This window comes from Schistocerca nitens, chromosome 1, assembly GCF_023898315.1.
Source record: "Schistocerca nitens isolate TAMUIC-IGC-003100 chromosome 1, iqSchNite1.1, whole genome shotgun sequence".
Taxonomy (NCBI): Eukaryota; Metazoa; Arthropoda; class Insecta; order Orthoptera; family Acrididae; genus Schistocerca; species Schistocerca nitens.
In genome coordinates this window covers 838,059,067-838,072,619 of record NC_064614.1, presented here as the reverse complement: position 1 = coordinate 838,072,619, position 13,553 = coordinate 838,059,067, and the positions used below count along the sequence as shown (strand labels likewise).

At 45.3% G+C, this 13,553-nt stretch overlaps 1 protein-coding gene across 1 annotated transcript in view; it reads right to left on the bottom strand.

Moving 5' to 3' along the window:
* LOC126208398 (sodium channel protein Nach-like) overlaps window positions 1-13,553 on the bottom strand; it is a 239,755-nt gene that overhangs the window by 139,482 nt on the left and 86,720 nt on the right. The window contains exon 7 of the mRNA XM_049938887.1: window positions 9,756-10,041. Within this exon, the coding sequence (XP_049794844.1) occupies window positions 9,756-10,041 (286 nt within the window). The remainder of the gene's footprint in view (window positions 1-9,755; window positions 10,042-13,553) is intronic.

The following is a 13,553-nucleotide window of genomic DNA, read 5'->3' as shown; positions in this document are numbered from 1 at the left end:
ATTCATTTGTCTTCTTTTATCGGTACACTCTCTCTCTTGACTGCCGTGTGGGTAGTCGTACATATTGGTTCACTGCAGTTGAATATAAGCTCAATTGTAATATTAATCTGATAATATATTAGTTTAATGTTATTGTCACTTTTATTTGTCAGAGGTGAGCCATATCTCGTGTCCGATTCCTTTAAATACCAAGATTTTGAGTAATTTTTAGCTCAACGATTCAGCTACCGCTGCAGCCCTAGACGCCATTACGTGGCAATCGTAATTCATAAAATTCGCAGAAGCGAAGAATTCGCCCGCTAAAATTATGATAAACATTTTCTCCACAGCCGACTGACGCAGCAGCAGCAGACGTAGTTCTTAAGATTTTCATTTTCAGTGCTTGGCCGAGATCCAGAGCCACGACTCGGACTACAACTAACTGTTAAAAAGTGGTAAGAAATAATTCTCTCGCTCGTGTATGGACAATTGCAAATAATAATCAAAGATCTCATGCTCGAGAAGAAATATTTAGGCGAGCCAAAAATACCAAAAGATCATTTCAGTTCGTAACTTAAATGTAACGGATTTCAAGATTAGTTCCTGAACAGTAAATTTGCTAGGATTAATCTTTATTAACCAACCAATGTTAATAAAGTAATTTAAATTCAAATCTCAACCATTTTAAACAGCCCATCACGTCACACAATTAATAAATTATTTTACATATATTTTTTAATTGTTAGGCGAGATCTGTTATCGTTCGTTTGTTGTCCCGAAGGCTATTGAGTAGTTTGTTTTCCGGAATTTTGCAAGATCAGGGCACCTTAGGTGAGTTGAGAGCCCGTACAGAACAGAAGTCATCGCCACGCAATCGAAATGGTCTTGAGCGTGCACATTGTTGGTGGCAAAGCACCCACTGCGGTGTCTGCCATACAGATAGAAGTTATGGAGCAGAATAGCGTTTTAAATACACTATGTGATCAAAAGTATGCGGACACCCTCAAAAACATACGTTTTCCATATTACGTGCATTGTCCTGCCATCTTCTGCCAGGTACTCCTTATCAGCGACCTCAGTAGTCGTTAGACATCGTGAGAGAGCAGAATGGGGCGCTCCTTGGAACTCACGGACTTCGAACGTGGTCAGGTGATTAGGTGCAACTTGTATCATACGTCTGCACGAGAGATTTCCACACTCCTAAACATCAATAGGCCCACGGCTACCGTTGTGAAGTGGAAACGTGAAGGGACATGTATAGCACAAAAGCGTACAGGCGATCTCGTCTGTTGACTGACAGAGACCGCCGATGGTTGAAGAGGGTCGTAATGTGTAGGCAGACGTCTATCCAGACCATCGTACAGGAATTCTAAACTGCATCAGGATCCACTGCAGGTACTAGGACAGTTAGGCGGGAGGTGAGAAAACTTTGATTTCATGGTCGAACGGCTGTTCATAAGCCTCACATCACGACGGTAAATGCCAAACGACGTATCGCCTGGTGTAAGGAGCGTAAACATTGAACGATTGAACAGTGGAAGAAACGTTGTGTGGAGTGATGAATCACGGTACACAATGTGGCGATCCAATGGCAGGGTGTGGGTATGGCAAATGCCCGGTGAACGTCATGTGCCAGCTCGTGTAGTGCCAACAGTAAAATTCGGAAGCGGAGGTATTATGGCGTGGGTGTGTTTTTCATGGAGGGGGCTTGCACCCCTTGTTGTTTTGCGTGGCACTATCACATTGATGTTTTAAGTACCTTCTTGCTTCCCACTATTGAAGAGTAATTCAGGGATGGCGACTGCATCTGTCAACATGATCGAGCACCTGTTCATAATGCACGGCCTATGGCGGAGTGGTTACACGGCAATAATATCCCTGTAATCAACGTGCCTGCACAGAGTCCTGACCTGAATCCTATAGTACACCTTTGAGATGGTTTGGAACACCGACTTAATGCCAGGCCTCATCGACCGACATCGATACCTCTCCTCAGTGCAGCACTCCGTGGAGAATGGGCTACCATTCCCCAAGAAACCTCCCAGCACCTGATTGAACGTATGCCCTCGAGATTGGAAGCTGTCATCAAGGCCAAGGGTGGGCCAACACCATATTGAATTCCAGCATTACCGATGGAGGGCACCAGGCCGGCTGTTGTGGCCGAGCGGTTCTAGGCGCTTCAGTCCGGAACCGCGCGACTGCTACGGTCGCATGTTCGAATCCAGCCTCGGGCATGGATGTGTGTGGTGTCCTTAGGTTAGATAGGTTTAAGTAGTTGTAAATCTATTGGAATGATGACCTCAGATGTTAAGTCCCATAGTGCTCAGAGCCATTTGAACCATTTGAGGGCGCCAGGACCTTATAATTCATTTTCAGCCAGATGTCCGGGTACTTTTGATCACATAATGTATCTTGGAGGAAATGAGGCCGGAAGATCGTTCACGTTTTCGCTCAAAAATCTACTACATTTTTCGAATTGAATAAGATTCGCGGACTAACAGCGTCACCGAGGAAAGATCTCATCCCTTAACTGACACCCACGTGAGCTACCCCCCCAACTCTCCACGCAGTAAACATTGTTTTAGGTGTGGCGCGGGTGATCACTTGGTGCGCGATTGTTCGATTAAGCCTTTTCGGGCAGGGCCCCCGCACATTGCGATGTTAGGAATCTTTGTCTTCCGTATTGACGTATTCGCACTAACGAGGAACCTATCTGCGACCTTTTAGACTCGGGGAGTTCTGTTTCGTTGCTGAATTACAGTTGGTATTTGGAATTTAGCAATTTGTGCAACATGCTTCCCTTGCGAGACGTCGTGTTACGAGTGGGCAGGAGTTGTCTCTTGTGTTTGGGGTGCAAGGGTGATCGTCTATTTGTATTTCTTCCTAGCCTATTAATTGTGGTTAAGAACTTGTTTGTTACCCTGCTTCTTTGTTGTGATTTTATTCAACGAACAGGCTTGGTGCTCGATTTTAGTAGTAACACCTTCTTTAAGGTTTGTCATTTGGAGGGGATAGCTCTCTGTTCTTGCCGTACCACTAACAATGTTAATTCACTTGAAATAGGACATTTCGAGTTTGAGCTTGGTTTTCTTAGTGGAAATGGGACCAAGTGGTTATTGGGCATTTTAAGGCACTTCGGTCACGTTCTTAATCAGTTGGGATTAATGCACAACATTCAGTAAAAATTCGTTCGGTTGATGATATTTCAATACGTCAAGCTCCATATCTCTCGTCCCCTCCGAAGATGAGGGTTGTGTTATTTGGGGAAGGAGACCAGACAGCGAGGTCATCGGTCTCATCGGATTAGGGAAGGACGGGGAAGGAAGTCGGCCGTGCCCTTTCAGAGGAACCATCCCGGCATTTGCCTCGAGCGATTTAGGGAAATTACGGAAAACCTAAATCAGGATGGCCGGACGCGGGATTGAACCGTCGTCCTCCCGAAGATGAGGATAGTGCAACAAAAGATTAGTGGCATTCTTCGAGATGGGGTCATCGGGCCATCAACTTCATCCTACGCTTTTCCTACATTTTTAATGCCGAAGGGCAAGGCAAGGATTACCTCCCAGTGAGCTATTATAGAGCACTTAACAAAAGAGTCATTCTGGAATCGATGCTGCTCCCTGACCTTCACAATTGTTTCACTTGGTTTCCGGCCGTGCGGTTCTAGGCATTTCAGTCTGGAACTGTGTGACCGCTACGGTCTCAGGTTCGAATCTTGCCTCGGGCATCGATGTGTGTGATGTCCTTAGGTTAGTTAGGTTTAACTAGTTCTAAGTTCTAGGGGACTGATGACCACAGATGTTAAGTCCCATAGTGCTCAGAACCATATGAACTTGGTTTCCTGGGGCTCGTTATCTTACTATGCTTGATCCTAATCAAGCTTCTTATTACATACCTTTGACAGATGATGCCAAGCATGTTACTGAATTTTGTTCCGATTGGAACCTCTATGAGTTTAATTGGATGCCTTTTGTGTTGTCTACCGGTGCAGCCGTGCTCTCCAGACTTTCAGGTCATGTCCTGGACGATCTAAAATTTAGCTGTGTTCATAACTTCCCGAACGATGTTATGGTGTATAGCCGGTCTTTTGATGACCATTTGTGGCACCTTGGGTAGGTATTACTCAGGTCTCGAGCAACCAGATTGTCAGTTAAGCCGTCAAAGATTACTTTGGCTAGGCAGCAAATTTCCTTCTTTGGGAAGTTGTGTTAGGTGATGGAATTAGGATAGACAAGGAACACAACTCCGGAAATTTCCTCTCCCAAGAGTCCGCAGCTCGTGGTCGCGCGGTATCGTTCTCGCTTCCCGCGCTCGGGTTACCGGGTTCGATTCCCGGCGGGGTCAGGGATTTTCTCTGCCTCGTGATGACTGGGTGTTGTGTGATGTCCTTAGGTTAGTTAGGTTTAAGTAGTTCTAAGTTCTAGGGGACTGATGACCATATATGTTAAGTCCCATAGTGCTCAGAGCCATTTGAACCATTTGAACCTCTCCCAAGAATTGAAAGGTGGTGGCCAGGTTCATTGGCACCGCCAATTTTTTCAGGAAGTCCGTTCCCAGTTTTGCCCAAGTAAACGCTCCCCTAAACAGTCTCTGCAAAAACAGGAAGACCTTTGTCTGGGGCAGAGCCAACAAGCTGCTTTCGATGATGTTAAGACTGCCTTTCAAAATTCTCCTGTGCCAGCCAATCCTCTCTTTGACAAAAGGTTTATTGTCCAGAACGATGCGTCTAAAGCTGACGTCGCGGCTGTGCTCCTGCAGGGGGACTGTGGGGAGAGACTCCCACTTCCTTACGGTCTGAGGAAGTTAACAGTTGCCAACTCAAATAATCCATCTATGCGTGTGAGGCCTTGGCTGTCCTGTTCGCCCTCGAGATGCTTAGATTCTAATTCGAGCACAGAGAATTCGATCTAGAGACAGATAACAAAGCCTTGAGCTGGGTTTCGGCGAGGTCTAGAAAGACAGGTAGAATTGTTGTATGGGCGGATCGCATAACTGCCTTCCATTTCCGGGTTGATCATATTAAGGGCTCTGATAACTAGGTCACAGATGTTCTTAGTCATATGTTGCACGAAGGTATTGAGGAAGCAGGAAAGCTCTCGTTACCGTCAGAGGCTTCTGTTTGTAGTAATTTGGCTGAGGTACCTGAGCTTTTCGGCGATTTTAAATCCAAGCAACATTAGGACTTTCATTTGGTGCCTATTAGGAAGCGGCTCTTGGTGGGAAGTAAGTGCCAGGTTCTTTGTTAAGGAAGGACATAGTTTGTGAGGAGGTCGGAAAACCCGCTGACGTAAAAATTTGCTCGTTCATTCGGTGTTGCGTTATTTTTATGATTCATTGCTGGAAGGTCATTTAGGAGTTTATAATATGCAGCAGCTGTGATGTGGCCGTCATTGTATAAGGATATCCGTCGGTTATTCGGTGAGTGCAAGTGGTGCAAGATAGGTAAACTCAGTCATAGCTCACGCAAGGGGCTTTTGCAATCCGAGAGGGAGCAGCATCCTGCTGACAAATTATTTATCGATTACGAGGGTCCCTTTCCCCTTCCCCGTACCAGGGAGGGGGGGGGGGGGGGGGGATCGTTTCATATCGGTTGTGGTCGACGCCTTCTCCCGATTCGTTTGGCTTGTCGCTATTAGGGGTGTTACCGCTTCCGTTACCGTCCATCATCTGTCTTCTTCTCGTTTGGACCACCTAAGGCTCTAGCCAATAATAGCACTCTCGGCTTTACGTCCAAGGAGTTTAAGCTCTTCTGTTTTGGTAATGCCGCTAAGCACATTACCACCACCCCCTACTATTCTCAACGATCCTTCGCCGAAAGAGTGAACAGGAACTTGAAGGCCGCGCTTACTATTTACCACGCCAAGTCTCAGACAAAGTGGGACGGCTATCTTCCTTGGATTAATTTTGCTTTCAACTCCGATCAGAATGACGCTTCCAGGGCTCTGCCTGTTGATATTATGTTTGCCTATCCTCGTAATTCTCCCTTAGCAAATTCATGGAACATGATTTTTTGCCTGACAACATCGCTCCCATACGTTAGATAGAACTGGAATAGGGGCACAAGGAATATAAAGTTAGCTCATCGACGACAGAGGCGTTACAATCGAGGGAGGCAACCTTTTCAAGCTAAAGTAGGCGATAATGTACTTGTCCGTAATTTTAATGTCGGTGGAGGAACGGAAGGCGGTATTTCAAAAACAAAACTCGCACCGCGATTTATAGGGCCTTGTTCAATTATGAGGGTACTGAGTCGAGTTAACCTGTTGCTTCGTAATCCCGCTACCGGTAGGGCTCCCAGTGTCCACGTTGCCCAGGTTAAGCAGGCGAGATAATGTTCCTCGCCTCTACTCAGAAAATGGGGGGAGGGGGACTTCCGGTTTGAGTGGGGGAGGTTGAGCCATGCTGGCTCGTATCGATATCTGCTACGCGGCCTACTGGCGTGAATTCACCGTTCTGGCGCGCCGCGAGGTAACGCGACTGCACGCCGTTGCGGGTTTTGCGGTGATCTTCAAATCCAGTAAAAGACCGGTCTCTCCGGGGAGAGGGAGAGAAGGCTTGTATTGAAATAGTATGTTGCCTTGTACGCTGTACCCGGTAAGGTGGAAGATTGATCTATGGGGAATCTAGAAAGCTCGGTGTTTGGAAAGGTGTTTTCCTGGTACAATCTATTCATGCACTAAGTGGATCAGCCCACGGCATACCTGGCGGTGTACGCTGAATTAACTTGGACGCCGTGCGCCTCCTGATAGAGTTTACAGATTGCTCATAGATTTGGCGAGACGCTCAATCGGATGACGCGAGTTGTTTTACGGTAGGCGTCTCTGCCTTTCTCTTGCGTCGTACTGTTCCCCGGCATCATATTAATGCTAATGTCAGTTTCAGTACAACCTTAAGGTTTTACATTTGTAGTTATTCCTCTATTAAAGTCTTTGTCATTCTAAGCAAATAATTTGTAAAACCTCCTCTGCAACTCGTGATCAGTGTCCTTCATAGTGACCTCGCGTGTGTTTAAGTTTATTGTACTGAGCTAAAGGTTTCCGGGCACGTCATTGTGTTTAATATTCTCGCCTCCCGGAGTGATAATGTCAAACGAGTTCGTGCCAAATCGCGCTTAATCTCCGTTATTCATTCCATGTATGTTCAAGTTTTAGTTACGTTTTAAACGCTTGGCCTGGGCAGATCCTCAAGCTGTTTATTGAGACCGTTAATAAAGAGAAATTGGCCAATTGCTCGACATTGCCCTGTCTGACTCTGAGGTAAGGTCTCGTTTAGCTTCTCTTATGTGACTGCATCCATCTCTGGCCTTACGGTCATGCCTCAAAACCCAAACATTTTCGACGTGCTATTTGACCTTTCTCGTTATCTCTCAGGGCAAGTAATTGTAACTATTTTCAATTTAATTGGTGTTGCAAATTGTATTAAATTTGGTTTGTCTCTTTTTAGAGCTTTTACTGGATCAATTTCTTTAATACATAATTTAATGGATACTCGAATTCTAGTTTAGTGGTCAGCAAGTTGATTCACTTTGTTTTTACAAATGTGTTATTTAATAAAATCTAATTGAAGTGGCTTAGGTGTCTATCTTGCGCTTCCTTTGGTGTAGCGTCTATTTATCTTGTGCTTCCTTTGGTGAAGGACTATTGTGTCAGTATTACTGTTTGATTTGGACCTGTCTGCAGCGCGGTGTAGCCGCGTGATCCAAGGCATCCCGTCACGGTTCGCGCGGCTTCCCCCTTCGGAGGTTCGAGTACTCCCTCGGGCATGGGTTTGTGTGTTGTCCTTAGTGTACGTTGGTTTAAGTTAGATTAAGTAGTGGTTAAGCTTAGGAACCGATGACCTCAGAAGTTTGGTCCTATAAGATCTTACCACAAATTTACAAAATTTTTTGGACCTGTCTTGCTACGGCGATTCCGTCGCTGGGCTGTTTCCTTCCTGGCAGCGCCCCTCGCCTTGGTTTCGGGGCCGGGGGACCCAGCACTGGATTGGCTGTCCATTGCCGCGACTCCGGCGTGCCGTTTGTGGGGTAGCGCGACATCTGACAGCGTCACTTGCCTCTACGGGCACCTCTCGCGCCGCTTCGTAAGGACGATATTTATGGCGATGCAGAACACGAACAACACTACTCTGGCTCAAGCCAGATCCCGTTGCGATTTGAAGAGAACTAACACAAGGATCTCGAACCACACTGGCAAGAGTACCAATTCCAGTTTCCTCGTTAGTAACATTCCTTTGCCGGATATGTTTCCGATGCGTTAAAGTTATCCTCAATTTATCATACACATATTTAAATGAACGACGTTTACGGTGAGTACGTTGAGGTTATCTTTCAGCATATAAGTCTCTAGCTCTCACTGAATTTCGTTGGCATTCTCTGTAAATGAGAAGAATATCGACTTGTTCTTCGAAGAAATACATCATTCACATTCGCTCGATTCGACGATACTACTCTTACCGTTCCTATTAGTGTTGTACTGCGAAACCGTCGAATTGTGTTTGCATGACAATGGCACGTTAGATGGATACGCCGTATTCGGGTAATATTTACTACCTGCGCGATATACGTGCGAGAACTGTCAGAGCATGTGCTTCGATAAGTGCCGAAGTGATAAGGAAAACCACTCAATCCATGATAACAAGATGGCTGTACTGCATTGATACCAATGGTCATCACTTCGAACACCTTCTGTAAATGGACGTTCATGCCACCTTTTTTGACCTTCGTTGACCTTCAAACACCTTACTGTTACACATCATTGGATTCGTCTCGATAGCCGCTGCTATCAGAAAATAAGTACCAAAGTATAGCATCTCACTTTAAAAAAAAAAGTTGACCCTCATATCTCTGACGCGACCCCACCTATCAACATAAAACTAACGTCATATTATGGCCCCCGTTGTCCGATGCAACATCTGTCCCACTAACTTTTTAGCTACTATCACACTTTCGGAGGTATTCTAGGTGGCAACAGTCAGTGACTCAACCTGTATATTCATTTCCTCAATTATTTTCTAATTTCGAAATGTGGCGGCTCCCTTTAATGCTCTTACAAATCTCTTCTTTGATGCCTGTATTCGACTTTCCTTCCGTAACATTTAGCCACTTGTGCCAGAGTACCTCACGTACTGAGATTCTGTGTAACCCTTGATCGTTAACACTGGTGCATTCCTATGATATTAAGGACTTACTACCCTTCACTCAAACACTTGTTACACAATTGCATTTTGCTAAATAATTCATTCTCTTACAAGGGACCTTTCTTAAATATTGTTGCACTGAAATTATTTCGGGGTCCACTGTTAACTTGGGATTGCTTTAAATACAATTGTAAGTTTTTTCACCTGTTTGATTTTGTTAAATTCACAAGTTATTCAGCATCTAATATTTGTACAGCGCGTTATATGTCAATGCTGTAGTTCTTCTAATTGTCATTCAGCACTGCCTCAAGTAAGAATTTTAGTTGTTTGATGCTCCCTTTAAAAAGAATTGGATTGTGAAGCATAATATTAGAACTTGTAATGTTCTTAACTATTTTACAATTGGTCGAATTCTTTGGGGCAAATTACCCTTTTTTCAACTGTGATTATTTTCTTTAAAAAAAATCAAATTGTGAGAAATGATGAGTGATGTCATACCCAGTGCTTAGCCTTCCACGAGGAGTTTCAGTGCTTGTTCTATTCAGGCGGACTTCATGAGCGTAACAACGAGACTCTCCAGCCTCGTTCGAGGTCATTTAGAAGCGTTTAGTACACCATTGGCAACTGGAACAAGTGCTGACCTGTGTCCGGCAGGTAGAACGGCCGACAGCGGCACAGCGTGGTGATGGACCTGATGCGGCAGCTGACGAGGCAGTCGCTCTGCGAGTAGTCCATCCCCAGGCGTTCCTGCAGCTCATCCTCGAAGAGGCAGCGGCGCTTCTGAGGGCTGAAGGAGCGCACCTCGCTCGTGGCGTCCACGGTCTGCGCGGACAGCCGGATAAAGAACTCTCGGCGCGGTCCCAGTAGCTTCTCCACCAGGCCGCCGCTCGACGCGTCCGCGAAGTCGCCGGGCTTGAACAACAGCAGCTGCCGCCCCGCCCCCACCACCTGCTGTCAGCCTTCCTCGCTCCAAGACATGGAATGTATTCGTCTGGGTAAGAACAGGATATCACAGGCCAAGTCAACATCTGTTTTTCGGGAGCGCGCTAGCACAGTCGAGTCTACCCAGTGTTCCAGCTTCCCTCACCACTGTGCTATTCCCAGCAGGTGTGTGAGTGAGACGAATATTTGCTGAAGGCTATACACTCGGAAAACTTAGGAAGACGTGTTCCCAACGTAGTGCAACTATTTCTAAGAGATGAATACTGCAGCTTACTTTTATAAGCAGACGTTTGTCATGTGTGTCTATTTCCAACTTTTTATATTTCTGCCAAAGCAGTTACTTTTATTACTAGGTTAAATAAATATGTTAGATAGTGCTAATATGGTGAGCAGAACAACAGAAAGCACTATATACAGGCATTTAACAGTGCGTTGTGATGTTTATAAACTTATAGATATTTCTACACTACTGGCCACTAAAGTGCTACACCACGAAGACGACGTGCCACAGACGCGAAATTTAACCGACAGGAAGAAGATGCTGTGATATGCAAATGATTAACTTTTCAAAGCATTCACACAAGGTTAGCGCCGGTGGCGACATTTACAACCTGCTGACATGAGGGAAGTTTCCAACCGATTTCTCATACACAAACACCAGTTGACCGACGTTGCCCGGTGAAACGTTGTTGTGATGCCTCGTGTAAGGAGGAGAAATGCGTACCATCACGTTTCCGACTTTGATAAAGATCGTATTGTAGCCTATCGCGATTGCGGTTTATCGTATCGCGACATTGCTGCTCGCGTTGGTTGGGATCCAATGACTGTTAGCAGAATATGGAAACGGTAGGTTCAGGAGGGTAATACGAAACGCCGTGCTGGATCCCAACGGCCTCGTATCACTAGCAGTCGAGATGACAGGCATCTTATCCGCATGGCTGTAACGGATCGTGCAGACACGTTTCGATCCCTGAGTCAACAGATGGGGACGTTTGCAAGACAACAACCATGTGCACGAACAGTTCGACGACGTTCGCAGCAGCATGGACTATCAGCTCGGAGACCGTGGCTGCGGTTACCCTTGACGCTGCATCACAGACAGGAGTGCCTGCGATGGTGTACTCAACGACGAACCCGGGTGCACGAGTTGCAAAACGTCATTTTTTCGGATGAATCCAGTTTCTGTTTACACTATCATGATGATCGCATCTGTGTTTGGCGACATCGCGGTGAACGCACATTCGAAGCGTGTATTCGTCATCGCGATACTGGCGTATCATCCGGCGTGATGGTATCGGGTGCCATTGGTTAAACGTCTCGGTCACCTCTTGTTCCCATTGACGGCACTTTGAACAGTGGACGTTACATTTCAGATGTGTTCCGACCCGTGGCTCTACCCCTCATTCGATCCCTGGGAAACCCTACATTTCAGCAAGATAATGCACGACCGGATGTTGCAGATCCAGTACGGGCCTTTCTGGATACAGAAAATGTTAGACTTCTTCCCTGGCCAGCACATTCTCCAGATCTCTCACCAATTGAAAACGTCTGGTCAGTGGTGACCGAGCAACTGGCTCGTCACAATACGCCAGTCACTACTCTTGATGAACTGTGGTATCGTGTTGAAGCTGCATGGGCAGCTGTACCTGTACACACCATCCAAGCTCTGTTTGACTCAATGCCCAGGGTTATCAAGGCCGTTATTACGGCCAGAGGTGGTTGTTCTGGGTACTGATTTCTCAGGATCTATGCACCCAAATTGCGTGAAAATGTAATCACATGTCAATTCTAGTATAATATATTTGTCCAATGAATACCCGTTTATCATCTGCATTTGTTCTTGGTGTAGCAATTTTTAATGGCCAGTAGTGTATTTCAGAATATGTAATAATTCTGGAACTATGATTCATGATACAATCAAACACATGAAGTTACCAGATAATAATCTGTTTAACGCGACGCTCGTGGGGCTCTGTCAGTTTAGTAACAGAAGAAAAAACGTTCACACACAGTTGAACCAAGCACCGGAATAATTTTAGCGGACTGACTGCGTAGTCGAGGATATTGTTTTTGGGGTAATATTTCATAAAAGTCTTGTAAATTCTTGGAGTGGACAAACAGGTCGTTGAGCTGGGTGCTCCACTGTACACCTATCAGCTCAAGTCGGAAGTCATGAGGTACATTAGCAGCCAAAAGCGAAAGTGGTCTGACAAACAAATCGATATCTATCTTCAGTCGTGCAGGTCCACAGATGACTGCCTTGAGTTACGGGAAGTGTTTCATGTCATAAACTTGGAGATGATTTTCCCACAAGGTCAGTATTTGTTTGATAGCATCACTCTTGTCCATCACATCTTTTACCAAATGATTCTCCCCTTGCTTTCAGACCCCTAAAAAACTCAATTAAATTGTGATGCCAACAATAAAAGATACTGTCATCACTTTACTTACACTTAACGCAGTTTTGCTCTCTAATGGTCGCCTTCAGTACAGCTACTATTCACGGTTGTTCTTCAGAAAACAAGTGCATCGTATCCATCTTCGTGGCTGGCGCTGTAATGACATTTCAATAATTTTTTTCCAGTTCGTAAGTGTGATGCTATATTAAGCCCTCTGCTTAGCCTTTAAACGACATGAAAGTTAAGGCAAGTCCCATTAGCTATTAGGCGAGAGTGGTTTCTCCACTTTTACTATTATGGAAACGTGCGTAGGCGCCATAGTACACCTAAGGCAGCATAGTACACCAGAACGCAGCATGTCATTCTCAATGGAGAGAAGTCTTCCGAAGTAAGAGTGATTTCAGGTGTGCCGCAGGGGAGTGTCGTAGGACCGTTGCTATTTACAATATATATAAATGACCTTGTGGATAACATCGGTAGTTCACTGAGGCTTTTTGCGGATGATGCTGTGGTATATCGAGAGGTTGTAACAATGGAAAATTATACTGAAATGCAGGAGGATGTGCAACGAATTGACACATGGTGCAGGGAATGGCAATTGAATCTCAATGTAGACAAGTGCAATGTGCTGCGAATACATAGAAAGTAAGATCCTTTATCATTTAGCTACAATATAACAGGTCAGCAACTGGAAGCAGTTAATCCCATAAATTATCTGGGAGTAGGCATTAGAAGTGATTTAAAATTGAATGACCATATAAAATTAATCGTCGGTAAAGGAGATGCCAGACTGAGATTCTTTGGAAGAATCCTAAGGAAATGCAGTCCGAAAACAAAGGAAGTAGGTTACAGTACACTTGTTCGCCCACTGCTTGAATATTGCTCAGTGGTGTGGGATCCGTACCAGATAGAGTTGATAGAAGAGATAGAGAAGATCCAACGAAGAGCAGCGCGCTTCGTTACAGGATCATTTAGTAATCGCGAAAGCGTTACGGAGATGAGATAGACTCCAGTGGAAGACTCTGCAAGAGAGACGCTCAGTAGCTCGGTACGGGCTTCTGTTGAAGTTTCGAGAACATACATTGACCGAGGAGTCAA